Genomic DNA, 27,947 nt, shown 5'->3' on the forward strand with positions numbered 1-27,947 from the left:
TAATAATGAATATATAGTTATTATTATCATAATATTTTTTCGTGAACACTTTTAGGACAGCAGAGAAAATGGATCTTTCACCATTTAGCTGTATTTGTAACACTTGAAAACCAATCGTTAATAATATTATGTTTGGTTGTATTTTAAACAAAGCAGCAGTGATGAAAAAGCAATGATTATTCAAAAACATATTCTGTCTCAATTTTAAAGTGTTGTTTGGGGAATAGCAGCATCAATTTAAAAAATGAATACATTAGGATTAATTTCTTTAAGTGCCACTAGCATCATACCTAAATTTACATTCAATATAAAGTAATAATCTCTAACTAATTTCATAACTGAATCACGTTTTATTGGCATGTTTATTATAATCATGTTTATTATTGGCAATTACAAAGAAACAGACATTTTCTTTCAGTGTAAACCATTTTCTAAATCAATGTAGTTTATTTATACTATACTACTAACTTCAAAAAAGTAACATTTGTGGCAACCAGAGATTTCCAATGCATATTTTAAAACTGATTTGATTAAAGTACAAACGATAATTTGTGATGTAATTAACAATATTTTACAGAATTATAGAACTAGAACATATTTTAAACAAATCGTGCTTCCACTCATTGTCCACACCCGCATATCGTTATAAATAAAACTCCTAAATAAGGTAATGCTACCAGGAACAGTAAACAGACGCCCTCTTGTGGTCGCAATAAGAAACTATAACTGTTTGTGAAGTTGGACTAAACAACGTATACTTCCGGTACAAACCTTCAAGACTCATAAAAAAAATACGTAAATAAAAAAAATGAATAAATAAAAAAAAAAAGTAAATACTTTTCAAAAAATAATAAGGCAGTAACGTAACTGCCATGATAATGACGTCTTTTATCAACACAATAACATGTTCTAAGACAACTTAAAACGAATAAGACATATTTATGTAATTTGGGGGTACATTAGTACTTCATTTGGAGTTTCAACGGGAATGTCGAGTTTAAACGCATTGTTGATTTTATTTCGAAAATAATTACCGGAAGTTGATCGCGTTCCTCAAAACTTGATGATTTGATGGCCCCAACGAAAAATGCTACCCTTTGTTAGCAGAAGTGGTGAAAAATCGCGTCTTCATTGAGGTTATCTACATCGATCAGTCGTTTTCGATCGACATCCTTGTATTTATTCTTCTAAGTGAAACTAATTAGTTGTATTTTATTCAAAGGTTAACTTCACCGACAGTTAGCAGGTTAGCTGCCTAGACAAGAGTCGCAGCTCGGGAGAGGATGTCTCTTCACGGGAAAAGAAAAGAAATCTACAAATACGAGGCGCCATGGACGGTGTATGCCATGAACTGGAGCGTCCGCCCGGACAAACGCTTTCGGCTGGCTCTGGGGAGCTTCGTGGAGGAATACAACAACAAGGTGCGCAGCGTGTTTTCATTAGCAGCTAGCTTCAGATTAATGCTAACCTCCCTGCGCACCGAGGCTCAAAACATCACTTCTGATTGTGCTATTGCCTTCAATAACAAATTTATAGGTGATGTTTTGTCCAGTTGTCGTGTTCTTTAGGGGGTTTGCCGTCTTTACCAGCTTGTCTGTGTTTATTTCAGGTTCAGCTGGTTGGTTTGGAGGAAGAGAGCTCAGAGTTTGTCTGCAGGAACACCTTTGATCATCCTTACCCCACTACCAAGATCATGTGGATCCCAGACACCAAAGGAGTTTACCCAGACCTGCTGGCCACCAGCGGGGACTACCTGCGCATATGGAGGGTAAGATGAACCATTATAAAGTTACTACAAATCAGAGGAGTGTGGATATTTTCCAGCAATGAATAAATTTGGAGAAATGTTTATCTTTACAGACTTTACCTGCATTTTTCAATTACAACGGCATATCAGTGCCCTTCTATACTCAAATTAAAATATACTTTAAATTCACAAAAGAAAATTATATATAAAAGGAGGAGTACATTTTGTCAAAAAACGTCAGAAATTTTCAGGTTGATCTCAGAAATTTTCTAGAAAGTAACTTGGAAATTTCTGAGTTTGAAAAGTTAAAAAAATTCTAGAAAATAATTCCAAACATTGACGTTGATTTCATACATTTTCGAGAAAAACCAAGGACATTTCTGAGTTTTAAAAAGTCAAAAAAGTGTGCTAGAGAAAAATGTTATAATTTGAGGCCAAGTTCAGAAATTTTCTAGAAAAAAAACTTGGCAATCTCTGACATTCAAAAGTCAAACATTTGCTGGACAAAAATGTGAGAAACTTTCAGATTAATCTCAGAAATATTCTAGAAAGTAACTTGGAAATTTCTGAGTTTGAAAAATCTAAGAAAATTGCTACAAAAAATTTTTAAATATTGAGATTTATTTCATACGTTTTAGAGAAAAAACTTGAAAATTTCTCAGTTTGAAAAGTCAAAAAGTATAATAGAAAAAAGTTGCACATTTCAAGGTTAATTTCTGAAATTTTCAAGAAAAAAAACGTGGAAATTTCAGAGTTTGAAAAGTAAAAAAAAAACGGAGAAATTTTTAGATCAATGTCAGAAATGTTTGAGCAATTTCTGTCTGAGACCGGTCAGTTGTGGCAAAGGTCTGGTTTAAATCGTACTTGATCATGCTGCAGGTCAGTGACACAGAAACACGCCTCGAATGTCTGCTGAACAACAACAAGAACTCCGACTTCTGTGCTCCGCTCACCTCCTTTGACTGGAACGAAGTTGATCCCAATCTGCTTGGTAGGAAATAAAATAAAGAAAACTCCTTTAGTTTTCATTTGATCTTTTATTGGCTTTAAATGATTTCTTTTGTGTGTTTCAGGAACATCCAGCATCGACACCACCTGCACCATCTGGGGCTTGGAGACCGGTCAGGTGTTGGGACGAGTCAACCTGGTTTCCGGACACGTGAAGACTCAGCTGATCGCTCACGACAAAGAGGTCTGGATTTTATTTGTAATATGACCCAAATTTAGTTTTTTGTTGTTGATCTCTAAAGTTGTTTTTGTCAATAGGCTTCAGGTTAAATTTTTTGGTTATTTTTATTCTATTTTCCAAGGCAACAGGGATTCATTTAGACTCTTTCCAATGACGTAGAGCTTCAAACTGTAGTTCGTGTTTCAACAAAAATATACATAAAGGGCTGATTCATCGATTATTGAAATAACCGTCAACTAATTTAGTAATTAATTAATTAATTGTGAAAAAAAACAAAAAAAACGTAATTTTCTGTCCCAAAATTTAATATATTAAAGGCAGGCTAAATTACAGCAAACATTTAACGAAAAGTTATCACTTAAAACTTATTAGAATCATGATTTAAAGCCAGAGCATGAATTTCTATGTAAGCGTTGAGGAACGCTGTGGTGTGTTTTCAGGTTTACGACATCGCGTTCAGCCGCGCGGGCGGAGGCAGAGACATGTTCGCCTCGGTGGGCGCCGACGGATCCGTCCGCATGTTTGACCTCCGACATCTAGAGCACAGCACCATCATCTACGAAGACCCCCAGCACCACCCGCTGCTCCGCCTCTGCTGGAACAAACAGGACCCCAACTACCTGGCCACCATGGCCATGGACGGCATGGAGGTCGGGTTGCATTTTTATCATTAATGTGATCTCATGTAAATAGCTTTTTTATGGACTTAAAGTTCTATTACAATATTTTACAGACAGAATTATTACTGGTTTTTTAGGTAACTGTATTGCTGCCGCTGTTCCAACAGGGATTCATTTAGACTCTTTCCAATGACGTAGAGCTTCAAAGCACAATTAATGCTTTTAGAAAAACATTAAAAAAGTGTCATTTGTATTGCTAAATTGCACATTGCAACTTTTATTTTCAAATTTATTGATGTATATTGAACAACTAGTGGAGAAGTTGGTGAAACTATCAAACCTGACAGTAAGGACAGTTTCAGGGCCTTTAAACTTCATTAATTGCAATTTATTGTGACAACGATAAATGAAAATTCTTATTTATCACAATAAAAGCCCAACCCTATTAGTTTCTAGTGCAAATATTTTAATACACTTTAAATAGGACAAAACTAACTTGCAACTAACTTTTCAATAATATATAGCAGCTTGTTTTAAGTAAATAATTCCTCAATATTGATGAAAACGTTCTAGTTACATAACAATACTTTATTTTTCAATCAATATACAAAAAGTTCAGCCCTTCCTGCTTGACTTAACATCAGTGCAGTGCAGGTCTAATCTATCGACTCATTTTTGGATAGCCAACAATACTTTATAGGTATTTACCAGAATTTGAAGTTAAAACCATTCTACTTGTGGAGTTTTGGGTAGAACATATTTACAAAAGGTTATTTTAATCCTAAATGCAAAATGTTAATATTTTTTAGACAGCTTTGTCATAATTCTGGCTCTGGGAATAATGTTTTTAGGGCCCGTTTACTCCAGCTAGTCTATTACTAATAGTTGACGAATATTTAGTAATCGTTTCAGCTTATATAGTCATACAAGAAACTGCACATTCATTTACATTTCTGTTGCTTCCTGTTAGAAGTTTACCTACGTGAGGAGATTGTTCAGTATTTATGAACAGCTGCAGTAAATAAAAAGCTCGTGAATTCGTATTTCTGTTCTCCAGGTTGTGATCCTGGACGTTCGCGTGCCGTGTACTCCCGTGGCTCGGCTCAACAACCATCGCGCCTGCGTCAACGGCATCGCCTGGGCGCCTCATTCCTCGTGTCACATCTGCACTGCAGGTGAGTTTGGAAGTTAAATGTTGTTGGGTAAATGTACTACACAAAATTTACATTTTGCATGGTTTTTGTACTTCCACTTGGGTCTATACTTCTTCTAAATACAACCCAAGCACTTAAAAAAAACACACACAGTTGTTTTTTGGCAAAAGAAACAGAAAGAAGAATACCTTTGTTAGCTAACCAGAAGAGAAACTGACATTTCCAAAAAACCTTTGGAATGTAAGGTAACAAATCAGCAGGCACTGCACCGTTACCTAGTAAACCCGGCAGAGTTCCATCCGTTACCTAGCAACCTAAGCTGAGCTCCAGCATGATTAGTCAGCATTAAAATAGTTTAAACTGTATTTTGTATTTACTTAGATTACATTTGACAGGTATTGAAATTTTTAGGGGTTATTTGAAACATTTAATTTGAAAAACAGAGGAAAAACCTAAAGGGGGAAGTACTTTTTTACAGCACAAAGTCTGAATAGTCCATTGTTAAAGTGGATCTATTGTGCATAGCTCAAGTTTAGCACATTTTTATGCTTTCATTTGGGTTTCTACTGCTACTAAAAACAACCTAAGCACTTAAAAACAACCCACCAAGCTGTTGTTTGAAAAACTCTGAATGTAGCGTCACAAATCAGCAGGCACTGCCTGTCACCCCGAGTGAAGTCCCATCCGTTGCGTAGCAACCCAGACAGTGCTCTACCATGTTTGGTCAGCTCTATGTGCTTCATAATGGCTGCTGGAAAAGACAAATGTTTTGTTGTTGACTTACCATCCAAAAACCACTGGCTCAATTTTGTTGGTTGTGCAGGAGGCTCCACTTCTGCTTTTCAAAGATGTACGGTTATATATTTGTCCATGTGTTTGCAGCCATTTTCACGTGCGAGTGTAAACGTTGAACTTGGGTAGGGGGGCAGAAGCAGGTCATTTGGATTTAAAGTGACAATGATTTTGTGCAAAATATGTTTTGTATCGCCCATACAAAACATATTTTGTATGGGCGATACAAAATATTCTTTGTACAAGCACTTTGAATTGTCTTTGGCTGAAAGGTGCTATATAAATAAAGTTGCCTTGCCTTGCCATAAACCAATCCTAACCTTTTAAATTAAGCATGACAGATCACATTTAATTTAAATATCCTGATGTTTTTCCTTCTTTTTATTAGCCGACGACCATCAGGCTCTGATCTGGGACATCCAGCAGATGCCGCGCGCCATTGAAGACCCCATCCTGGCCTACACCGCCGAAGGCGAGATCAACAACGTTCAGTGGGCGTCCACGCAGCCGGACTGGATCGCCATCTGCTACAACAACTGCCTGGAGATCCTGCGCGTCTAAAGCCGTAGAAAACAAGCTTTCACATTTGGACTTTTCAGTAGTTCTCGTCCTCCAGCTTTCAGGACGAGGAGTGAACTTTCTCTGAAGTTGGTTTACATTTATCTGCTCTTCTAATAACATGTAAGCTCTTATTTATTTTTGCTCAGCAGCTGTAGAAAGTGTCGATGTTTCCTTGAGGGTTTTTTTTTAAATACTTCTCTGCCAGCTGTGAGACAATTTGGAGCAATTTAGATCTCATGCATTTCATCAGTTTTTTTTTAGTTTGAGGTTGATACAAACTGCTGTAGGTGGCAGAACATTGCAAAAACAAGTATTTTTAATCAAATTTTTGTGCAAATATCTTAGTACACTTTAAAAAAGGCAAAACTAACTTTTCAGAAAGATATGAGCATGTTTTAAGTCAACAATTCCTTAATATGAATAGAAAATTACTAGTTCAAGTGACAGATTCTTTCATTTGTAATATGGGAAAAATATTAAACAATTGAACTAGTACTTTTTAAAAATCAATATAAACAAATTATTGACTTAAAATAAATTCCTATCTTGTTGTAAAGTTAATTTTAATTAAGATATTTCCACAAAAAACTACAAAAATCCTTGGTAAGATTTTGTTTTTGCAGTGAAAATATGTAGGATTTACTCGTAGCCTTCTTGTGGATGCATACCATGTAACTGGTGAATAAAGCATCTGTACGATATATACTAGTCTCGTTTACCTAATGTGGGAGTTTAAGATGTTCCTCTGTTCTGCAGCTGACATTTAAAGTCTATCAGAGCAACGATGGCTCCCTAAATATCCTCTTCTTATTTGTTGAGCGTTCACTCTTTGAAACGTTGCATTTTTACTTCAGTTAGAGTGAAGTTTGAAATGAGTTGACACAGCTTTCTGCTTCTCTCTTTATTTTGTCGTCTTCAGTCCTGTCCTTGTAGCATGCCATTGCAAGACAAAATGTACATAAATATAAATATATCAAACTTAAGATGTTGGTAAGCCAAGTGTTCATGTTGTAGTGTTTTTTCATAAAGTTTAATATTGAATTTGCTCTAATAAATTGTAACCTCCCCATGACTTAAAAACCAACTTTTAGTTTTATTTACCTATTGTGTTTACCTTTTTATGTATCTAATAAATTAATTCAAAAACAAATTAAATTTTGTTGCGGAAGGAATATGTAACCTCATTTTTTTATGCCAGGTGTGATCAAAGTGTGGCACGAGGGCCATTTGTGGCTCTTAAATTGGTTTTGTTTTGGCCCCCAACTCCAATTTATTAAAATTTGTATTTTTAATCAGTAGGATTCATAAAAATATTAAGTAAAAATATTTTTTTACAACTAAACTTGAATGAGTTTAGTTGATCCAGAAATTTTACTGAAAAGATGACTTTGCTTTAACCAAATGAGCTTGTATGTAATTTATTAAATTTGGCAAAATATAACAACTTTATATCACTTTGGGCTGATTTGTCAATAGTGACCCAAATCCTGTTCTTATAACAGGGAATAAATTAGTTCAACAAAGCCCAAAAATATTTTAAAGCTACATGCCTTAATTTTAATACAGCAAATGTGCAAAATACTTTTAAAGTTTCGGATCTATGATAAATAATATATTTCCTGCAAAAACAAACAAAAAATAAGTTGATGACTTTCAATTATGTTTTTTTTTTTTATTATTATTTAATTTCCTCGGTCGGCGAGTACTTTTGACTTGGGTAATCCAGTTCCAGTTGATTCTTTCGACTGGGAAGTTGGAATTTCCCGGTTTCGAGTACGACGGGAACGCAGCACACGTCGCGATCAGATTACGTCACTTGCGTTCTGAGACTCGAGACGGTTGCGGCTAGTTTGAAATAGCGAGCCGCCATGATGGACGTCGGGAGTGAGGGACGGGAGTTGAACAGAGTGACAGAAATTGTTTTCCAAAGTTGTTTTTGCCAGTTTATTCATGGCGTCTATTTTTTTCTAGTCAATCTAATTTGTCTGTGAACGTAACACACCCAGTTGAGGCTCATAGTCGGTGGTATTTACAAAAGTTTGAAATAGCTAGCTTAGAAACCGACTCATACCTCCTCCCTCCTGATGTGTTCATCAAATTGCCGACTTTGCCAGATTTCACATCACATAATTTATATCACTGTCTCATGAACAGTGTGACCCTTTACACCGGAGCAGCATTAAAAACGTACATAAGACGAGATGCTAACCAGTTTTCCCATAAATGGTGAGCTACATCACGGTGGGACAATTTCTCCATGGTTACTAGTAGCAGTTACCTTCTTCATAATGCAATATTTGATATCTTTCTAATCATTCTTATTTATAATGTATAAGAACGTTAATCTTCTTACCTTGAAAAGTGTTCGCCGCAAATTCCAAGTACACCTCGCTGCAGCAAACAGAATGGGGCGGGGTCGGACAACTGTCAGTCTCATACCTTATATGGAAATGGTGGGGACGGACCACTGTCCGTCTCATACCTTATATGGAAATGGGACTATTTCATTCCGGAAATGAAGGGGGCGCTAGTGACACTATTTCCTGTACCGATCGTGTTATAATAATTATACTAATAATAACGTATTTTATTTGACAACGCCTTTTAAAACACCCAAGAACACTTTCAACATTAAAAATACAAATTAAATAGTAAAAAAATGGCTACAAAACGTGATATGTCACGTGGTATGTCTGTCACGTGGTAAGTCACTTTTTTTTATTTCCAAATCTTTATTAAACCTTTATTTAAAATTATATTAGTAACAAACAATCTAGAATAAGCAATAAGGAAACATTATGGAGATGTATTTATCTATCCTTACACCCAATCTATCTCAAACAAAAGTAATAAAACATGAATCAAATCAATATTTTGGAGACAAATGTACATTACATTAAGAGCACATTTATCCATCCATTAATTATCATGATTGATCCCTATAGTGGGGTCATGAGGGCTGCTGACCCTGGACAGATCGTCAGTCCGTCGCAGATTAAGAAAACAGATATAAACAAATGAAGTTCAAATAATATATTTTGATGTTGTGAATGGTACTCTTAAAATAAATAAGTTAAAATCTAAAATATAATAGCCTCTGGCTTATTAAGTAAGAACTAGATGGTAAAGAGGTTTGGTCGGTAAAACATTTAGTCAACAATTTTGGCCAACTTAGTATGTCCATTCACAGAGCACTTTTGTTGCTTATTTGCCAAATATTTTTCTTATTATTCACATTGTGAATATAATTTACAAACAAACCAAAGGACTTTTGAACTTCTAACAAGTGAAGTTCAGAAAACTAGAATATTTTTGGTTGCAGGTGACCTGGCTCAGCTATTATCATTGTTTACCATAATGTCTCATTGGAAACTTTTGCTATAAGGACTCCAGTTCAACCAGTAAACTGATTGGTGTCCTACTATTCCATTTATAAATTCCATATCAATTCTATCAATTGCAATCGATTCATAAAATAAAACCCTTAAATATCCAATTGTTGCAAAACCCAAAGAGATTAATTAAAACTTTAAATGTAGCTTCAATCTGGAAAGACTCACAGAGAGAAAGTAGGTTTTAGAAAGTTTATTTGACAAGAAATAATCTTTGGGGCTCGGACCCCGGCAGTAGACACTGCGCTGGTAACCGCCAGAGAGAATGATCTTTTTTCTGTATGAAAACCTTTTTGAATAAAGTCACTGGTTACATAAATTAAACCAATGTGTAAATTCTAACTATAACTGTCTTCATCTCAGCTGCTCAGCCAATCACCTGATCATGTGTCTCCATCCCAGCCTAACGGCGCCGGGCTCATCTCCTCCACCCTTCATAAAGTCCGGCTTGATGTGTGCAACTGCTCCTCATCTGAGCTATCATCACCTCCACCCCGACTACACCTTCGCTCTGCTCGTTTAATCTTGTTTGTAACCGAACAATATGTTTCTGTATGTGCTTGCTTTATTACAAAAAAACCCCAAGTTGATTCTGACTGTTAAAACATAAACTTAGCTGTATGTCAGGTTTGTAAAAAAATTTGTATTGATTCCAGTCATTGTTCAAAATGTATAGGAAACATTGTATTTACACATATAAAATATTGCAAGTTATTAGCTTTGCTTGCATTTAAAATTTTTAAAACAAGGTTATCCTATTGTTAAATAACGCTGTTACAATATATTTACAACTACTTTATTGGTTCTACTCTCTCCAACAAATTACAGCCACAATGTAACTTTGTGTGGAAACGGCACCATTTCTGTGAAAACTAAATAATGTAAATCAACTGAGCTACAACAAAAGGAACATTCAAAAATGTAAATAATATTGAAAGAACACATTATTAAAAAGGATGACTGCACAAGTCAAAAGGCAAATATTCTTTAGCAGAAATGATTTAAAATGGCTTGTCACAAAAAAAACGAACAATGTGTGACAACTGAAATGTGTGAAAGACTGAGGAAAGCAACTAATATTCTCCTTGCATTCAGTATTGACAGTCAGTGCAGTGTCCAGGTCGGCCATCACAGTAGTAACCAGGGTACTCTCCTCGTCTTCCATTGCCGGTGAAGCCCACAGTCTTTATATTACCGGTGGCAGGAAAAACACGTTACAACCGCAAAAGGAATCCGGTTTTCTGCCGTGAATGTTTTTTGAAAATTTGCCCCAGTTGATCTCACCTGTTAATGAAAAATCGATTTCATGTAGTTGAAATCTAATTTCACATGTTTTAGGTGAAAAAAGTCAAAGTGAGTCTTCTTCCTGAAAACTGGCTCAGACACAACGGCTTGAAAGGTCTTGCAGGTCAATGCCAAGGTGAGGTAAGCTGAGTCTCCCTGTGCCGGTATCACCTCCTGGAGAACAGCTTCAAGAACATTCAGAGGCATCTGAAAATAACAAAAAAACAAACAAAATAAAAAATCACATTGCACATTATGATCAGTAAAACAGTAGTTAATAATAGCCATTTCACCAAATACTTTGTTACTCTTACTTGTGTAGTTTATTGCAGTTACTTACTAAAACTATATTGAAGTTGTGCTACTCGTCATTAGAGTATCACATCTGGGTACTACACCCAACTATAATGGCTGCTGTTAGTTTATAAAATATATTAGACTTTCCAGAAATTTAACATTGGTGTACAAAACATATTTAAAAAAGATCAACCTTTAAAAATAAAAGAGAAACACTAGAAAACTGGTAAGTATGTAAAACATATTTTATATTTTTCAAGTGTAGTTATACATACCGTTATGTTGAACCATAGCAGTTTGTGCTAAATGGTTCTGTAGCTTGTATGAGCAAAGGGGACAGCAATATTTATGTTCATGTTGCAAATAGATACGTGGATCTGTATAATGAAAATAAAAAACAGTTTGAGCATAAAATACATTTCTCAATTATACATGTTATCTACTTTTCTATTTTTATCTAATGGTGCCCTGCGGGATAATAATTAGCTATGCTACATGCTAAAATTAGCCTTCCCCTGTATGAATTACGAATTTCACTTGCTCTTAATTATATTTTCAACCTAATCTAGAAAAGCGTATTGATTTACTATGTGAAAAAATTTAAGAAGGTAAAAATACCTTTTGTTGACTTTGTGAGTTTTGCATTGTTGATCGTGAGCCGAACATCAGAGGAAGAACCTCTCAAACTTCTTTCTTTCTTCTTCCGTTCCTCTTAACTCCGCGTCTTAAGGTATTTATACTAGTGATTATGAAAATAGCGCCCCCTTCATTTCCGGAATGCAATAGTCCCATTTCCAAATAAGGTATGGGACTGACGGAAAGGTCCGTCCCCGCCCCATTCTGTTTGCTGCAGCGAGGTCCTTCTCGCAAATTCGAGGTTACACGAGGGCTGTCACCGGAAGTGACGCTGCCACGATTTGAGCTCGGCCCTGCTGTATGATTGACGGCTGCTGTCCATCGCTATCTTATCTTTCCTCATTAAAAGTTGTACAATAAAATGACAAGTTTAAAATCATAATATATTGAGAATAAAGTCAAAATACTACTAGAGTAATAGAGCATTATTATTCTCGTAATACAACTTCATTCTCGTAATATTACCTTGTTATCTTGACTTTATTCTTGTAACTTTATTTTTTTAGAGTAACCTTAAAACTCTCGTATTCTGGCAGGTGTGACCAGAAAATAACCTCTACAGAAAACATCTAACTATATTCCCAGCCATGTTTTCTCATAAATTACTTTTCTGATTCGTGTCATGAACAAATGTGGGATTTAAGTTAAAATCTTCATCATTTACAGTGTCAGACAGTTAATTTATTTAACACAGACAACAGTAACACTGACTCCAACAGCCTTTATATTAACTAGATACAGAGTTCTTTATGCAAACAGCAGCTAGAACAGTATAAAAATACATTTTTTTCTTTATTGAGCCTAAATGTGCAATTCTTATACAAAGTGAATGCAGATATTTCCCAAACATGGTTTTTTTCTCTCCTTCCATTATGGAAACTTGAGTCTGGGATGCAGTTTGTGTGTTTTTCAGACATTCCTCGCTTTCCAGCAGCCTCCGACCAGGAGGGGAGGATAATTATTTTTTAATATTTGGTGAGATGGGGATCCATGTGGGCAAAATATGGCTTTACATTTGCAGCAGGTTGCTCTAGGTTCCTGGCAGGACCGGGTCAGAGACGTGTCTCTGGATCTCCTGCATCTCTGTGGAGGTCTCCAGGTGTTCGGGGAGCGAGGGGAAGCGCTGGCTGCCGCCGAGGAGCCCGGGGACTTCGTGGACTTTGGGGGACAGGAAGTGAGGACAGGTGCGGTCAACAGAGGGCAGCCGCGGCGGGTCGGCCTCTGGTGACATGGTGTCGTCTGACGCCACGGTGAGATGGATGCCGCTGGAGAGGGAGTCTCTAGATTTGTGCTTAAAGTCAGAATCTGGACTCTGGAAACACAAAAATACTCAGATGTAGATAAAATGTTTAAATGCTACAGCTGTAATAGATTTAAATTGTTTGGTTTTTTTGCCCTTCCTTGTTTTTCTGCACATTGTATGAAGCTGCAAAAAATATTAACTTTCACAATCACTAACTTCAATTCCTTTTATTCGGATTTAATGCAGTACAAATACACAAATGAAGTAAATTGGAGACACTATTTAATCTTCACTGCAAAATTTTAAAAATTTAAATTTTAAATTGAGTGTAATATTAAACTAACTTAAAAGTAACTTTTCAGCAAGAAATAGCTTGTTTAAGTCAATAATTCCTTAATATTGATTAAAAAACTACTAGTTCTACTGGCAGATTGTTTCATTTATAACGGGAAAAATGTTTTATGAGTGGAATAATCTGTAAGTTGAATTAGTACTTTTTTAAAATCAATATTAAGGAATTATTGGCTCAAGAAAGCTATTATACGTAAGTTATGTGAAATTGTAAGTTAGTTTTGTCTCATTTAAAATATGCCAAGATATTTGCTTTAGAAACGAGGACAAAAACATTTGATAGGATTTGGTGTTTTCCAGTGTTTCTCAAATCAAAATTAAAAATGAAAAAAGATGAGACAAAAACTTCAAGATGCAACTTAGAAAACTATCATTGGACGTCAGCCTGAACCAGACTCTGGACCGTGCCAGAAGATTCAGCGGTGGCAGCATCATGCTGTCCCCTGTCCAATCTGACTAGGTCACCTGTCTTAAAGGTGACCTGTTTACATTATTGAACATAATTTATACTAAAATACACAATATGGAGGAATAAAAATGCAGTTCTGATACCTGCAGCAAGGAGGCGGTGCCGTCTATCTGTCCCGGCTGGATTGGGGGAGCCATGTGGATAGTGGGGGTTCCCGAGCCATACAGGGTCGTGGGGTGAGGCAGGTGGGAGCCAGGCGACACGGCGCTGTAGGCGGGAGGTACCGGGGTCATCTGCCTCTGGAGGAGCTGCAGGATCACGTTAATATCTGCAGTCATACGGGTCTCCAGCCTGGAAAGGGTTAAAAGGATAAGGTCACATCATGGATTCAAGCAAAGAAAATATGATTTAAATATGACAGTCAAATATTTCAAGTGTGCACACAAGCAAAAGAATTTGCAATAAAAAACCTGACACTTTGAGAATAAAAAACCTATTTCAAAATGACAGCCATTTTTCAAGATGGCCTCCAGTTTAGAGCCTTTTAAACCAATTATTGCCATAATATGTTGGCTTGGATCAACGTTATGTCCCATTATAAGTTTTTGACTTTTGTCATCTTATTCATACAAAATTCATACATGATTTTATAGCTAAAATTAATTTCCATGACAACTGTGGTGACCATTTTGAATTTTTCAGCAGTGTTTTAACTACAGAAGCACTATTACACCAATTTGTTCATCATGTAAAACAGCAGAGGAGCAGGGGGTATAGCTCAGTGGTAGAGCATTTGACTGCAGATCAAGAGGTCCCCGGTTCAAATCCGGGTGCCCCCTTCTGTTTTCATTATTCTGAAGCCTGAATCGGATCTATGATACCTGTTGAGCTGAGACTGCAGGAGCTCCAGTCTGGATTCCAGCTCCCGAGGCCGATCCTCAGCGCAGAACGAAGGCAGAAAACCAGATCTCACTGCTGACTGCCTCCTCTGGTTCTCAGACAGCTGGCTGGATCTGCGGTCTGACCAGTAGCCGTACAAGCCTGACACACTGATAGGGGGCGCTGCTGCACAATTTAAGAAAAATATAGTGGTTCTTTGCATTTTCTTCTAGGTTTTCATTTAAAATCTGCATTTTTTTCTTCTGTAGTCTTTGTACATTATTTAAAAAAAATAATTATATTATTTTTAATTCTTTGATTTTGTAATTGTTTTATAATGATTAGACAAATCAGTTACATGGAACTGAATCCACATATTTTTTCTTGTAGCCGTTGCACATATATGACATTCATAAACATTTGATTTGGTTTTAATATTTTATTTACTTATTTTATAGGTTAAACTGTTCCATTTTGTAGTTTTTAAATAAAACCTTCCCCATTATTTTAAAAATAATTACATGAGTAAATAACAGAGAACTGAATAGCTACAGTTTTTTTGCTAAAGCATTCAAACCACTTGAACTTTTTCAAATATGTCACCTTAAAACCAAAAAACCTCAGTATATTTAATTGAGGCCAACAAAAACAAGCACAAAGGTGGAGTTATGACAAAAAATTTAAAAGGGTTTTAATTTGTACTCAGCTTCCATTACTCTTAAATAAACCGCAGTGCAGATTCATATTCTGAAAACGGTGATAAACATCCTTCCACTTCAAAATTATGAAGTTTTTTGTGTCTTTTACATCAAATCCTGACAAAACACCTTACATTTTATGATTTTAACATCAGACTTTTTGTAAAAGTTCAATGCAATGTTGGTACCTGAGTACGGAGAGCCTCCAAGATCCACAGCCTGCCCCATTAGCGCAGAAGGTCCACAGTTGGGCCGGCTGGTGACCCTTGAAGGTTGGTAGTCTCTGGTGTCAGAACTGTGGACGAACAGCTCCCCCTTGTGTTGAACAGACTTAATTTCCTCATCACTGGACTGAGAACAAACGCTGGCGCTGCTGCAGAGATCCTCCCAGTGAGACCCGGCCACCATTCTGCGCCGATGGTTCACCGTCAGACACGACTGATCTGGGTACGAGTCCTCATGATCCATCCCATCTGCACGGATAAAAACGCAGCTCAAGACAAGATGGAGGCAAAAAAATTAATGATGGTGTATTAGAGGTCATTGTAGATGGGGGGGGGGGAAAGAAAGAATACATTTTTGCCAAAAAATCTCTGCAATTTTCTGAGTTTGAAGAGTCAAGAATTTTCTAGAAAAAAACTCAAAACTTCAGATTAATCGCAGAAATATTCTAGAAAAAAACAAGGAAATTTCTGAGTTTGAAAAGTCGAAAATGTTCTATAAAAACTCAAAATTAACCTCCTATTTTCTTTAAAAAACCAAAGAGATGTTTCAAAAGTGGAACCTTTGCTGGAAAAACTCAAACATTTGAGAAAAAACAAAGCAATTAATGAGTTTCAAACATATGCAAGAAAAAAATCTGAAATTGAGGTTAATCTCAGACATTTTTTAGGGAAAAAACAAGGAAATTTCTGAGTTTCAAAAGTTAAAAATGTTAAACTTTTTAACACTAAAAATCTTCAACTTTCAAATTTCCAAGACTTTTTCTCAAAAAATTCTGAGATGAATCTAAAACTTTACTTTTTCCAGAAAATTTTTGACTAATTTTTTCTATAAAAAAAAAGTTTGCCTGGGAGAAAAATAAAAATAATTTCTCACCCGGCCGGTTCCGCCGCCGCAGGGAGCTTCTGCGATGCCTCGTCAGTCGGCAGCCGCACTCGGAGCTCCTGCTCGGTGTTTGCTGGTTTATTCTGTCTGCCTGAGTCATATTAGACTCAGTCATTTAAAACCCAAATAGTAGATTGTTTCTAAAACATTTGGTAACAGTATCCTAAGTGGTGTTTTAATGACTTGGCTATAAACATTTTGTTTGGGCCTGGAAGACATGCCATGGTGCACAAAAGTCTTAAACCAAGTTCTTTTTTGTATCCACAGACTTTTCTTTCACCCAATCATAAAAAGGTGAAAGGGAAGCAACCAACCATTATTCTGATGATCAAATTAAAAATGCACAATATTCAAATTTTTCATTACTACTACTGAAGCCTTTTCTATGCACTATTAGGAATACATTATAAGATGAAAATAAACATCTTAAATGCAATTATAAATTAGGAAAACAATCTATAAAATAGCATTCATTTAATAAATCTCAATCAGGTGAAACTAAAACTGCTGCCAGCCATGCATCCCAACTCAACATTTACGCTCGCATTTAAAAATGGCTGCAAACAGATGCGCAGTTATACAACAGTGCATTTTTGAAAAGCATAAGTGGAGCCTGCTGCAGAACCAGCAAGAATGCTGGTTCTTCAACAACAGGACACTTGTCTTTTCCAGCAGCCATTGTACAGCGGATACAGCGGTAAAACCAGCTGACCAAACGTGCTGGAGCTCCGCTCGGTTTGCTAGGTAACGGGGTTGGAGCTCTGTGCGGGTTGCAGTGCCCTTTGAATGTGATTTTACAATCGGAAGGTTTTTGAAGCGTCTAATTTTCCAGACACCAAAAACATTCAATTACTGCCAAAAAAAAACAACAAAACAAAAATAGCTATTTGTTTTTTTACACAGTTGAGATCCAAATGAAAATATAAAAACGTGAAAAAGTGAAATTTGCATAATACGTCTCATTTAAGAAATTGCAAGAAATAAGAAGATTACTGGAGGCAAAACATAAATAAATGACTCAAAGTTTTTGCCTTTAGATTCACTATTTACCTTCCATTACCTTTTCTATTCCAGATAATTCAATTAATTCAACAAATTCCATACGAATGTTGTAACATCGCCCTCTAGAGGTACTCACATCTCTGAGGTTAAAGGTAATCTCCAAATTGTTCCAGAAGGAGTCAGCAAAGTCTGGATACATCTCCAGCACCTCCAGCAGGTCGTCCCTCAGGATCTTATGAAGGTCGCAGTAGGTCAAAGCCCGAACGTCAGCGCTGGATTTCCCGGGCCTGCCATAGACATGGTTGGGTTCACCAAAGATGTCATTCTTTCCTGCAAAGAAATCCCAGCAAAATACTTCAGTAACTGGGTATGCAACTGAATAAAAATAAAAATTAAAGGGATTCCTGGTCTGCAACAGAACAAATTAACTGTCCTCACAAACGCAGCTATAAAAGACGTGACCTATGGAGGCTGGATGTGATATTGATGATCAATGCGATTGTAAAATGAAAGTGGAGCTGTGCCCAAACACCTCGGGCGGCACAACACACAAAAACAAACGCATGCTGTCAAGATGTCAAGGATAGCATCAGATGGCGCTTTGGCTACAGGAGATCCAGCTGCAGCATGTAATTACAAAAATATGTTTTATATGTTGTTTTAAGAGTATGAGACAGAACCCACTTTCTCCCAGTGCTACTATTGCAGTCTGCAAAAATGCACAACTACCGTTTAAAAGCCAGTCAGAGCCAGGAGGAGGGTCTTAGTGCTGTCAATCCATCTCATATATGCTGCTCAATGTGCTAATGGTGGAAAAACAACTTCCTGTTACAGGAAAATCTGTGGCTAGGCTAACTAGCATTAGCATTGGTGGCAGGTGTGAACCAGCTGTATGTTAGCACAGCGCTAAGTCTCACCATCTGATTTTGATTGGTCGTTTCTGACTGAGTGGTGTATTTCAAATATGTAAAAACCATATTTGTTTTAGTAAAAGTTACACACTGCAGCATTAAAGCACAAAAAAATGACAAAATGTCTGTAGTCCCGTCGATATTGATAAGACCAGTACCGTCTAGTACGTGTCTAGCAAAAACGAGACAGGAACAAACAACAGTAACTACAATCATTAGCACAATTTTTTTTCATTAATACAAGCTATCACATTTTTCCATAAACATTTTAAGTCATCTACAACAATCACCAGTAAAGTAGATAGTGAATATGTGGTATTTTGCGATTTAATTAAAGCCTATATAGGGCTGCACGTATCATGATACATTTTTTAAACCATTTCATGTCAGTTGATATTGATCATTTTTAGTTTTAAATAAAAAATGTAATCCTGGCAAACATTAGATGTAAGCTTTCCTGCTTTATCCACAGTTTTCTCTTCAGCTGCTGATTCTATCCTGGGAAATTTGGGTTGTAGAAAACAATCTGTTTTCACATTACATGCTCCTTTCCATTGTTTACCAAAAGTGAAAATAGATATACAAGTTCATTACCTGGGATTTTTTAGTCAGTATACTATTGGTTGTTTTTTCTTTTTAAATTAGGAAAATAACAACAACTACTGTACATATTAAAGAATATTATTAACTACGATGAAAAAGAAAATAATCGTGATATTTTATTGGGTTAGCCATAGCCCCCTGTAATCCACCCGCTGGAGCCGCCACTGCTAATCTTTTCATGTAGCACTGAATCCGTTACCATTGCAATGCTCACAAGAAAGATACCAAAATAAAAATATTATCTGAACTATAGTTCCAATAGGTACAGGTAACTTTACTCAGTTAGCTTTTATAATGTCCATTGCTTATATTTTCAGCTCACCCAGTATGGCCACCACTACGTCGTCCCTCAAAATCTCGATTGAACCCCTGGAAATGAAGTAGAGGGCGGTGAGAATGTCCCCGCTGTGCACCAGGGTGTCACCCGGCGGCGCGTGGGTCGTTCTGAATCGCATGGCCAGAGCGCGCAGGCAGCCTTTGTTGGCGCCCCGAAAAGCTTTGCAGTTCTGCAGCAAACTGCGGTGCAGATGGAGGCAGATGTCGGCTTGCAGGCATTCAGGAAAACCTTTCAAAACCTGCAAAACAACCAAAGAGCATGGACATTTTGTCAATGTTGCACATTAAATTAGCTTGTTACATCATTCTCTGAAGCGCATCATCACTAGAAAGTGGGTCAACAACTTCAATAAAGAAGCGACACAATTAACCTCCTGATCTGTAGTGCATCACTCCTGCTTTACTGAAAGCAAGTTGGTAAAGTTATAAGGTACATCCTTGATGCAAAGGTCAAACACTAGAGAACTGGGTCAACACAGCAGAACAGAACATTGCAAACACACTGTGTCAAAGTTAATGCAGCAGATGAACCGTAAAAATCTCTCCAAGGAAAGCAGGATCTGCAATAGAGGGTAATGTGATGCATCATTTTTACCAAATAATGTCCTTATATGTGCTACAGCTTCTAAGAAAAACTTTGTGTTTTTGCCATTGATAAGAATTTAAAAACTGTATATCTATTTCTGTCTTGTTTTTTTCACGAGTGGCATTTTTTTATTTTACGCTTGTTCTTCTTGACTTGTATATTAAAAAGTAAAAAAAACAAAAAACACAATAAAACATCCCATTCAGGTGATGCAGTGTAAAAAATAAAAGGTTCTGCAATTCAACAAACACCAACAAAGTAGTTCGTAAAATAGAACTTTGTCACATTAGATAAAATGTTTGAAAACCAAAATGGTGAATATTTTTACAAAAAAGGATTGCATGCTTCACATATATAAATAACATTTCATGAACTTCCTACTTAACCCTGAACTCTGCTCTGATACGAGGTTGTAACAGGTTTTTGGGGCTTTAAAATCACTCACAGCATTCATGTCGATGCCGTTGGTGTAGGACCAGGCATGCTGGAAATACTCCTCCAGTCTTTGTCTGAGGCCTCCTGGGATCTGGTGGAAGCGAATGAACTCTTTGACCCGCAGCATCTGAGTGTGGTACCGGGCCGTGCCAGAGTACAGCCGCTGAATGATGGCCGACACGTTCCCAAAGATGCTGGCATACATCAGAGCTGAAGGAGAGAAAGACAAAATCCTTTGTTTGTAGATGATTAAAATAAATGCCATCAGTCCTGTTAAAAATCTGCTAAAATGTCTGAGAATGTTTTTCAGAAGGACAGAAGCATTACTACGGTAATCTAGATAATCTTTTTAAGTATTAAAAATAAAAACATGAAATTTGCGTTGATTTAAAATTTTCAGATAACACAGGACATTTCTGACCAAGATATCACTTTTTCAGGACTTTAGCAGTTACTTTTGGAAATATCCAGCAAATTACCTTAATAGAACTATAAATGTGATGCATCATGCTTTCCTGAACAGGTTAGGATAGAAATATGGTCTATACAAATCACATATCTATACAAAATCATTCTTAGATCATGAGATTTTAGTCTGCTCAGGCTGGTTACGCCCCCTATCTCAATGTTTACACTCACACTTGGAAATGGTTGCAAACAAATGTGCAGCTATACAACTGTACATCTATGAAAAGCAGAAGTGGAGTCTCCTGCACAACCAGCAAGAATGCAGCAAGTGGTTTCTGGATGGTAAGTCAAAAACAAAACATTTGTTTTTTGACAAAGTAAATTTCCACCAAAAAAACTTAGAAATTTCTGAGTTTGAAAAGTCGAAGGTTTGCAAGAAAAATCTCTGAAATTTTCAGATTAATCTTAGAATTTTTTATAGAAAAAATTGCAACATTTTGTAGTTTTAAATGTCAAAAATTGGCTAGAAAAAAAATTAAACTTTTAGATTAATCTCAGAAATTTTCCAAAAAACAAAACTTGGAAATTCTGAGTAACTGATCGAATTATCAATCATTTAGTATTTAAAAATTACAACATCAGATGTACCAAAATATAAAGTTAGAAGAAATTTTGGTAATTTAAGGATTAAAATTACAATCATTCATATAACTAACAAAATACAACAAAACCAGGCAAGAGAAAATGTTTCCAAATTAGTTTCTTTCAATAAAAAAAACTTATGAAACTTTAACAAAAACTGCAGGTGTGTGTCTGTGTCTGGTGAATTTTTGGTTAAAACATGTTTGTTTTTCATTCAGTGGGTAGAAAATACAGAAACTTACTCAGGTAAGAGAAAAAAATACTTCATAAGACAATTATTCAAGTACAAACTACTTGTAGTAAAACTACTCCTAAAAGTAAATTTTTTCAAAAAAGATACTCAAGTAAATGCAATTGAGTAAATTTAACTAGGTTCTTTTTCTAAAATAAATGTTACCACTTTACTCACAACCAATGAGCATGACACAGATGGAGAAGATCTTCTCCGGGTTGGTGTTGGGCGAGACGTTGCCGAAGCCCACGCTGGTCAGGCTGCTGAAGGTGAAATATAACGCCGTGACGTACTTGTCTTGAATGGAGGGGCCTGAGCTCCTGTCACTGCTGTTGTAGTGTTTCCCTATTTGGTCGGCCAGGTTGTCAAGCCAGCCGATCTTCATGCCGCCGATGCGTTCAGAGCCGGTGCGCTCCACGTTGCCGATGGCGTACCAGATGCAGGCCAGCCAGTGGGCGATGAGCGCGAACGTACACATGAGGAGGAACAGAACCGCCGCTCCGTATTCGGAGTAGCGATCTAACTTCCTGGCAACTCGCACCAGCCTCAACAGTCTGGCCGTCTTCAGAAGTCCAATCAGAGTAGTTTGGGTTTGTGGCTCCGTCTGCAGGTGTGAGAGGTCATGTCAGCGTTAAAGCAAGCTGCTTTGCTAACAGACACCTATTAGCAAGAGATTATAAACACTGGCGTTACATTTTGAAGAGGGAGGTGCTCAAATAAAAAGAAAAAGGCCACAAATGAATCTTTTTCGAATGTAATAAAATTGGTGTCAAACTTTTGTGCCAATTTTTACTGCACAAACGTAGCAATATGTTAAACACCAACCAGACTTTCTAGGCAAACAAAACTAGTTTGATAAAAGCATCATAAACAAGGCTGGCCTGAAAGAACCCGTTGTCTATAAATGTATTAACTTCTTGCAACTACGTCACTTAATCATTCGAAGAGCCTTGATGGATGTCAGAAGTGAGGGACAGGAGTACTGAACAGAGCAGCTGAAATCCATCCATCTTCTTACACCCTTGTCCCTAATGGGGTCGGGAGGTGCTGGTGTTTATCTCCAGCTAACGTTCCGGGTGAGAGGCGGGGTCACCCTGGACAGGTCACCAATCTGTCACAGGGCAACACAGAGACAGAAACAACCATGCACACACACACTCACACCTAGGGAGAATTTAGAGAGACCAATTAACCTAACAGTCATGTTTTTGGACTGTGGGAGGAAGCCGGAGAACCCGGAGAGAACCCACGCATGCACAGGGAGAACATGCAACATGGAACATGGAGACAGTCATTATGATTGACGGTCTTTCCTCACTAAAAGTTAAACATTAAAATTACAATTTTGTTTTACATCCTTAGGGGAGCGGGGAGAGTGCTAGAAACTACAAAGCAAACAAAAATGGCAGCCAAGCAAAGTAGTTTCCTCTGACCTCTTGTGACCCAGAGCGCGATATGAGCAGATCGAAAGGGATGGCGGCGACTATATCGATCAGGAACCAGCCCTTGAAATAATGCTGCGCGATGCGGCCCGGGTGGCTGACCACCTCGTCGTTGCTGTTGACGTAGGTGGTCCTGAAGTTGATGAGGATGTCCACGATGAACATGACGTCCACCACAAGGTCCACCACGTTCAGCGGGTTGCAGGTGTAGCCGCAAGAGCCTCCGTCATCTTCCGTCTCGTTGAGAAGGAAGGCGGCAGAGTAGGGGGTGAAGATGGCCGTGTAGATGACCAGCAGCAGGATGACCCAGTCCCAGACGGCCTTGAAGGGGCTGTAGTGGAGGATCGTCCACTTGTGGATGCGTGGGGCCTGGAGCTTGTACTCAGGCAACACGTCGGCGCCGAGGGACAACACCTGCAGGTGTAAAAGCTGTTTTTATCAGTTTATTGACTGTTTCGTCACAGTTAAAGTTCTTGATTAAGGCAGATAATTTAAAGGGTTTCAAGTTAATAACAATTAAGAAGAAAAGATACAAGCAAACAGCACCGGTTGTATCACATCCGGTCACATGATATTTCTTTAAGGATGATTTATTAGGCTTCCTGTTCTATAGACTATACAACTTTTTTTGCACAAAATCCTTCTTTGACATTCTTAAAATATCTTAATCTGCTCAGTACTGCCTGCTTTGAGCTCCTTTCAGATGGAAAGGAGCTCAACAACAACAATAATAATAATAATAATAATAATAATAATACAGACCTTTGGGCACTTAAATAACTTAAAAACAACATTATATGTAGGAGAAAACATAAGATACAGAAACCCTTCAGCTGTGAGTTTGACAATGAGGAACAGCAAAAATAAAAACAAGTCTATGATTTTAACTAAAATGTGCGGATTCATCATACTGTGATGATTTAAAAATGTCTGCCGTTTCTCTCGTCTTCAATCCAAATAAGCTGCTGCTGGCCACGGCCCTCAACTCAATGTTTACATCTGCATTTTCACATGTGAAAATGGCAGCTAACAAATATGCAATTATACAACTGTACATCTTTGAAATGCAGAAGTGGAGCCTCCTGCACAAGCAGCTAAACTGCACCAAGTGGTTTCTGGATTGTAAGTCAACAACAAAACATGTGTCTTTTCCAGCAGCCATTGTACAGCGCATACAGATGTAAAACCAGCTGGCCAAACGTGCTGCAGCTCAGCTTGGCTTGCTAGGTAGCAGCGGAGTGCCAGTTGATCGTGACTTAATCGGGAGGTTTTTGAAACGGCCTCATTTTCCAGACACCAAAAAACACCAACTTATCACTAAACAACACTAAGTGTTTTTTTAGTGCTTGGGCTGTTTTTAGCAGCAATAGAGACCCAAATGGAAATACGAAAACATCTCCATTAAAGATGACCTATTAGGATTCCTTAAACAGGTTATGATTGGTCTAGGGGCTAAACAAAACACCTTCATTACATTCTTTGCACAAAATCATTCTTAGTTAATGAGATTTTTAATATTTTGAGCTTCTTTCGGAATGAGCTGTTTTTGGGCCGCTTGTCACTTTAAGTAAAATAAGCTGCTGCAGGCCACGACCCCAACTCAACGTTTACACTCACACGTGAAAATGACTGGAAACAGATGCTCAAATATACAACCAAACATCTTTGAAAAGCAGAAGTGGAGCCTCTTGCACAACCAACAAAAATGCAGCAAATGGTTTTTAAACGGTAAGTCAACAACAAAACGTTTGTCTTTTCCAGCAGCCATTGTACAGCGGTAAAACCAGCTGACCAGATGTTCTGGAGCTCCGCTGGGGTTGCTAGGCAACAGGCTGGAGCTCCGCTGGGGTTGACCTGTTATGCAAAATGTGGCTTTTGCATAATAGGTCCACTTTAATAACACAGTCAGTCAGGAGTGAGTGAGATCCAACTGACCGGTACGACGAGATCCTCGGCGGCCCGGTTCTCATCCTGCCGCTGGTAACAGGAACAAACCTGCATCGCCTTCCAGCAGAAAGCTTTCAGTTCACCAGCATAAATCAGTCCCCAAACTGTTCCCTCACCTGCCTGAGTGCAACGTTTTAAACCTCCCTCCCCATTTTTGTGCTGGACATGTGACAACTCCAGCCAGCGTTTTGGTCAATCGTGGACCCGGGTAAGTGCTGGTATCGACTGGGTTCCCATATGGAGAACTGAGATTAGTTGCTTCATGAAAACAGTGAAGTTGGGTTTGTTTGGAAATTATCAGTGCAGATGAGAAAAGCTTCTTGTTGATGCACCGTTTCTCTCGTCTTCATTCAGGCGAGGACAAGTAGGAGCAGAAACAGCTGGATTTGTACGAGCACAGCTGCAGAGTCTCCTTAACCCACTTTCACCAAATGTTTTGAGACAAGCATCATCGAACTGCACTTTGCTGTGGCTTGCAAAAATAATTTATACCCCTTGAACTCTTTTTTTGATGTCTGTCACACTGCAATGACAAACTTTAAGCAAGTTTATTTAAGCAATAAATCAATTAACTGCATGATAAATTAAAACTATTAATTATCAACATAAAAACTCCTTAAAAGAAATAAACAAAAACAAAACAAAAAATAAATCAAATGTACAATAACCAAAAGCATGGGAAAGGGGTTACTAGGCCTGTCGCGATAAACGATAAATCAATTAATCGTACGATAAATTAAAACTATCGACGTCATTTTAATTATCGGCATTATCGTCTCTTCCGGCCTTTTTCTCTTTCTGTTAATGACACTGAATGAAAAAAGGCTCAACTCCGGTGCTCTCCACTGACTCCTCCCTTCCTCATTTCCTCAGTGTAAAGCCCAGCTCACACTACACGATCTTAGAGCTGTCGGCCGATTGTCGGCCCATTTTCAAAACCTGACAGATCACACATTAGCCGACAGAAATCCTAGCTGTAACGGTTCGATTGGGTTCGTTCCTGCCGTGTGGTGTCCAACAATGGGCACAAAATAATGGCTACAAGTCCAGTGAACTAATTTTAAAACCAGGCATTAATCAATGCTTTACTACAATCTACCTGCAATGCATGTGGCTAGTGTCAGCGTAAAGTCCTGACTGAATGAAAATCATTATAACCTATTTATGTCACGTTAACGAAGAACAGCTGAAAAGTTACCGGGTTTATCAACTGCGGTAGCAATTTCGCTCCAACTCCTCCCCTTGTCATTTCTATATTCTTTGCATGTTGAATAAACATTAATGTTGTTTCCACATATCATCTCCAATGTCCGCTGGACTTCGGGTTGCGCCGTGTCAGCTGTTTGGGATTCCCCTCCGTAATTTCCCCTCAGAAAACACGGAGGAGAATCCTGCTTTCTGATTGGCTACCTGTCACATTCAAAAGGCTGCTTTAAGCTCCCAGTCGGGGAAAATCCCTGATTTGGATCGGAGCGGCAACGACGATCTACCGTAACACACCACACAATCTTAGAAAGACCAACTTTCTAAGATTGTCATAAGGGGAAAAATAGCTGCAAAAAATCATGTAGTGTGAATTATTGCATCAGGTAGTCGATGTGCCCATCTTCTCTATTTAAATCTAATTATTACTGAAGGGCAACATAGTACACAGACTTCATAATCTGCAGTCTTTAGGTTGAATGCAGCATTTATTTACACTTTGGCTTTATGTTTTTTAGTTTTTATCAAGTACATTTTTTGTTAATGGAGACTGAGAATCCATTTTATCTTTGTTTTTGGTTGTTTTGTTCATTTCCAGTGTTAAATATTATTTTGAAAATAAAGTGTATCTATCTTTGGCAGGAAATCGCATGCATTATTACATCATTTTCATTAAATCAGTGTAAAAAGGTCTTCAAACAATATTATCGTTTATCGCAATAATTTTTTGAGACAATTAATCGTTCAGCAAAATTTGCTATCGTGACAGGCCTAGGGGTTACATTTAGGACTGTTGCAATAAATCAATTAGTAGCATCAGAAATCAATAATTTCTCCACAACTTGTAGTATTCCTTGTCAAAGTGTTTGGACTTTCCCACCTGAGCTGCGGATCTCTGCATCTCCTCCAACGACACAAAGAGCCTCAGAGCTTTAAAACGTCTCCATGGTTTCTCTGCTGTTTTTCTAGGGCTTGGCAATAAATCGATTTTTATCAATTTGGGATTTGAAGATTACATTTTTGGAAAATCTGGATTTTTTTTTGTTTCTTCACTAATGCACTCCTTGGGTTTCCATAGTAACAAGTGATGTCAGCACCAAAAGCGGCCATTTTGCTTTACAGCTTCTGTTTATTTTGACTCTACGATGAAATTTAAGGCTCAGGCCTCAGGATTTTTTTTTTGTTATGAGAATAAAGTCCTAAAAATGACAAGAATAAAGTTAAAATATGAGAAGAACAAAATAGTAATTTTATGAGAACTCAACACGAAAAATAACAAAATAAATAGATAAAACCAGGAATGTTGAGTGTTTAGTGAAGTTATGCTTTTGTTTTAGTTTTACAGATAATATTTAATGCTTAAAGTGGTTTTTCTAATTAAAAACGGCTTTTGTCTTGTAATTTTAATTTGTTTTTTATGGTAAAATTACGACTATATTCTCATAATTAAACAAAAATTCTCACATCTTGGACCTAATACTTTCTCATACAACTAACAGAACTAACAACTGAAATGAAAAACACTTTTTTGTCATTTCTAATTTTTTATTTTTTTTTTAAAGAAAGCGTGAAAAAAATATGATACAGTATGAAAAAAATCTTTTTTTATTTGTTCTTCTGGGCTCTTTACACCTGGATTAAATTGCATAGAAACATTGTACATTTACTGTTTTACACTGGATTTTATTTAGAGGTTTCAACTTAAATGGGGGTGAATACACATGCACACCACACTTTTCAGTACATGTTAAAAAAATATTCTCTGCCAATTAAATTGAAAACGACCAGAAATAGTAAAGCAAATAGCTTCTCAAGACTAAGTACATGCAAAAAGGTTTCTA

At 37.3% G+C, this 27,947-nt stretch overlaps 2 protein-coding genes and 1 non-coding gene across 4 annotated transcripts in view; 2 read left to right on the top strand and 1 right to left on the bottom strand.

Moving 5' to 3' along the window:
* Nucleotides 1-1,038: 1,038 nt before the first annotated feature.
* dcaf7 (ddb1 and cul4 associated factor 7) lies at nucleotides 1,039-7,218 on the top strand. The gene is made up of 8 exons (XM_032587033.1): nucleotides 1,039-1,136; nucleotides 1,223-1,421; nucleotides 1,610-1,768; nucleotides 2,627-2,738; nucleotides 2,821-2,939; nucleotides 3,377-3,586; nucleotides 4,614-4,731; nucleotides 5,891-7,218. Exons 2-8 carry the CDS (start codon nucleotides 1,284-1,286, stop codon nucleotides 6,061-6,063), a joined length of 1,029 nt encoding a protein of 342 aa, XP_032442924.1. The 5' UTR covers nucleotides 1,039-1,136; nucleotides 1,223-1,283; the 3' UTR covers nucleotides 6,064-7,218.
* A 5,113-nt stretch (nucleotides 7,219-12,331) lies between these two features.
* kcnh6a (potassium voltage-gated channel, subfamily H (eag-related), member 6a) overlaps nucleotides 12,332-27,947 on the bottom strand; it is a 45,436-nt gene continuing 29,820 nt past the window's right edge. Inside the window, exons 7-16 of one of the 2 annotated variants that reach the window (XM_032587031.1) lie at nucleotides 22,948-23,370; nucleotides 21,692-22,118; nucleotides 20,243-20,442; nucleotides 19,198-19,450; nucleotides 17,498-17,691; nucleotides 16,351-16,450; nucleotides 15,441-15,725; nucleotides 14,557-14,737; nucleotides 13,819-14,026; nucleotides 12,332-12,984 (exon numbers count right to left, since the gene is read on the bottom strand). In XM_032587031.1, coding sequence (XP_032442922.1) covers nucleotides 12,703-12,984; nucleotides 13,819-14,026; nucleotides 14,557-14,737; nucleotides 15,441-15,725; nucleotides 16,351-16,450; nucleotides 17,498-17,691; nucleotides 19,198-19,450; nucleotides 20,243-20,442; nucleotides 21,692-22,118; nucleotides 22,948-23,370 — 2,553 coding nt within the window. In that variant the 3' untranslated portion in view covers nucleotides 12,332-12,702. Of the gene's footprint in view, nucleotides 12,985-13,818; nucleotides 14,027-14,556; nucleotides 14,741-15,440; nucleotides 15,726-16,350; nucleotides 16,451-17,497; nucleotides 17,692-19,197; nucleotides 19,451-20,242; nucleotides 20,443-21,691; nucleotides 22,119-22,947; nucleotides 23,371-27,947 lie in introns of both variants that reach the window. The other variant, XM_032587030.1, reaches the window with a different exon arrangement.
* Nucleotides 14,443-14,514, top strand: trnac-gca (transfer RNA cysteine (anticodon GCA)). Its single transcript has one exon. It is a non-coding gene; the product is annotated as a tRNA-Cys (tRNA).

This window comes from Xiphophorus hellerii, chromosome 16 (assembly GCF_003331165.1).
Source record: "Xiphophorus hellerii strain 12219 chromosome 16, Xiphophorus_hellerii-4.1, whole genome shotgun sequence".
In the NCBI taxonomy this organism is placed as follows: Eukaryota; Metazoa; Chordata; class Actinopteri; order Cyprinodontiformes; family Poeciliidae; genus Xiphophorus; species Xiphophorus hellerii.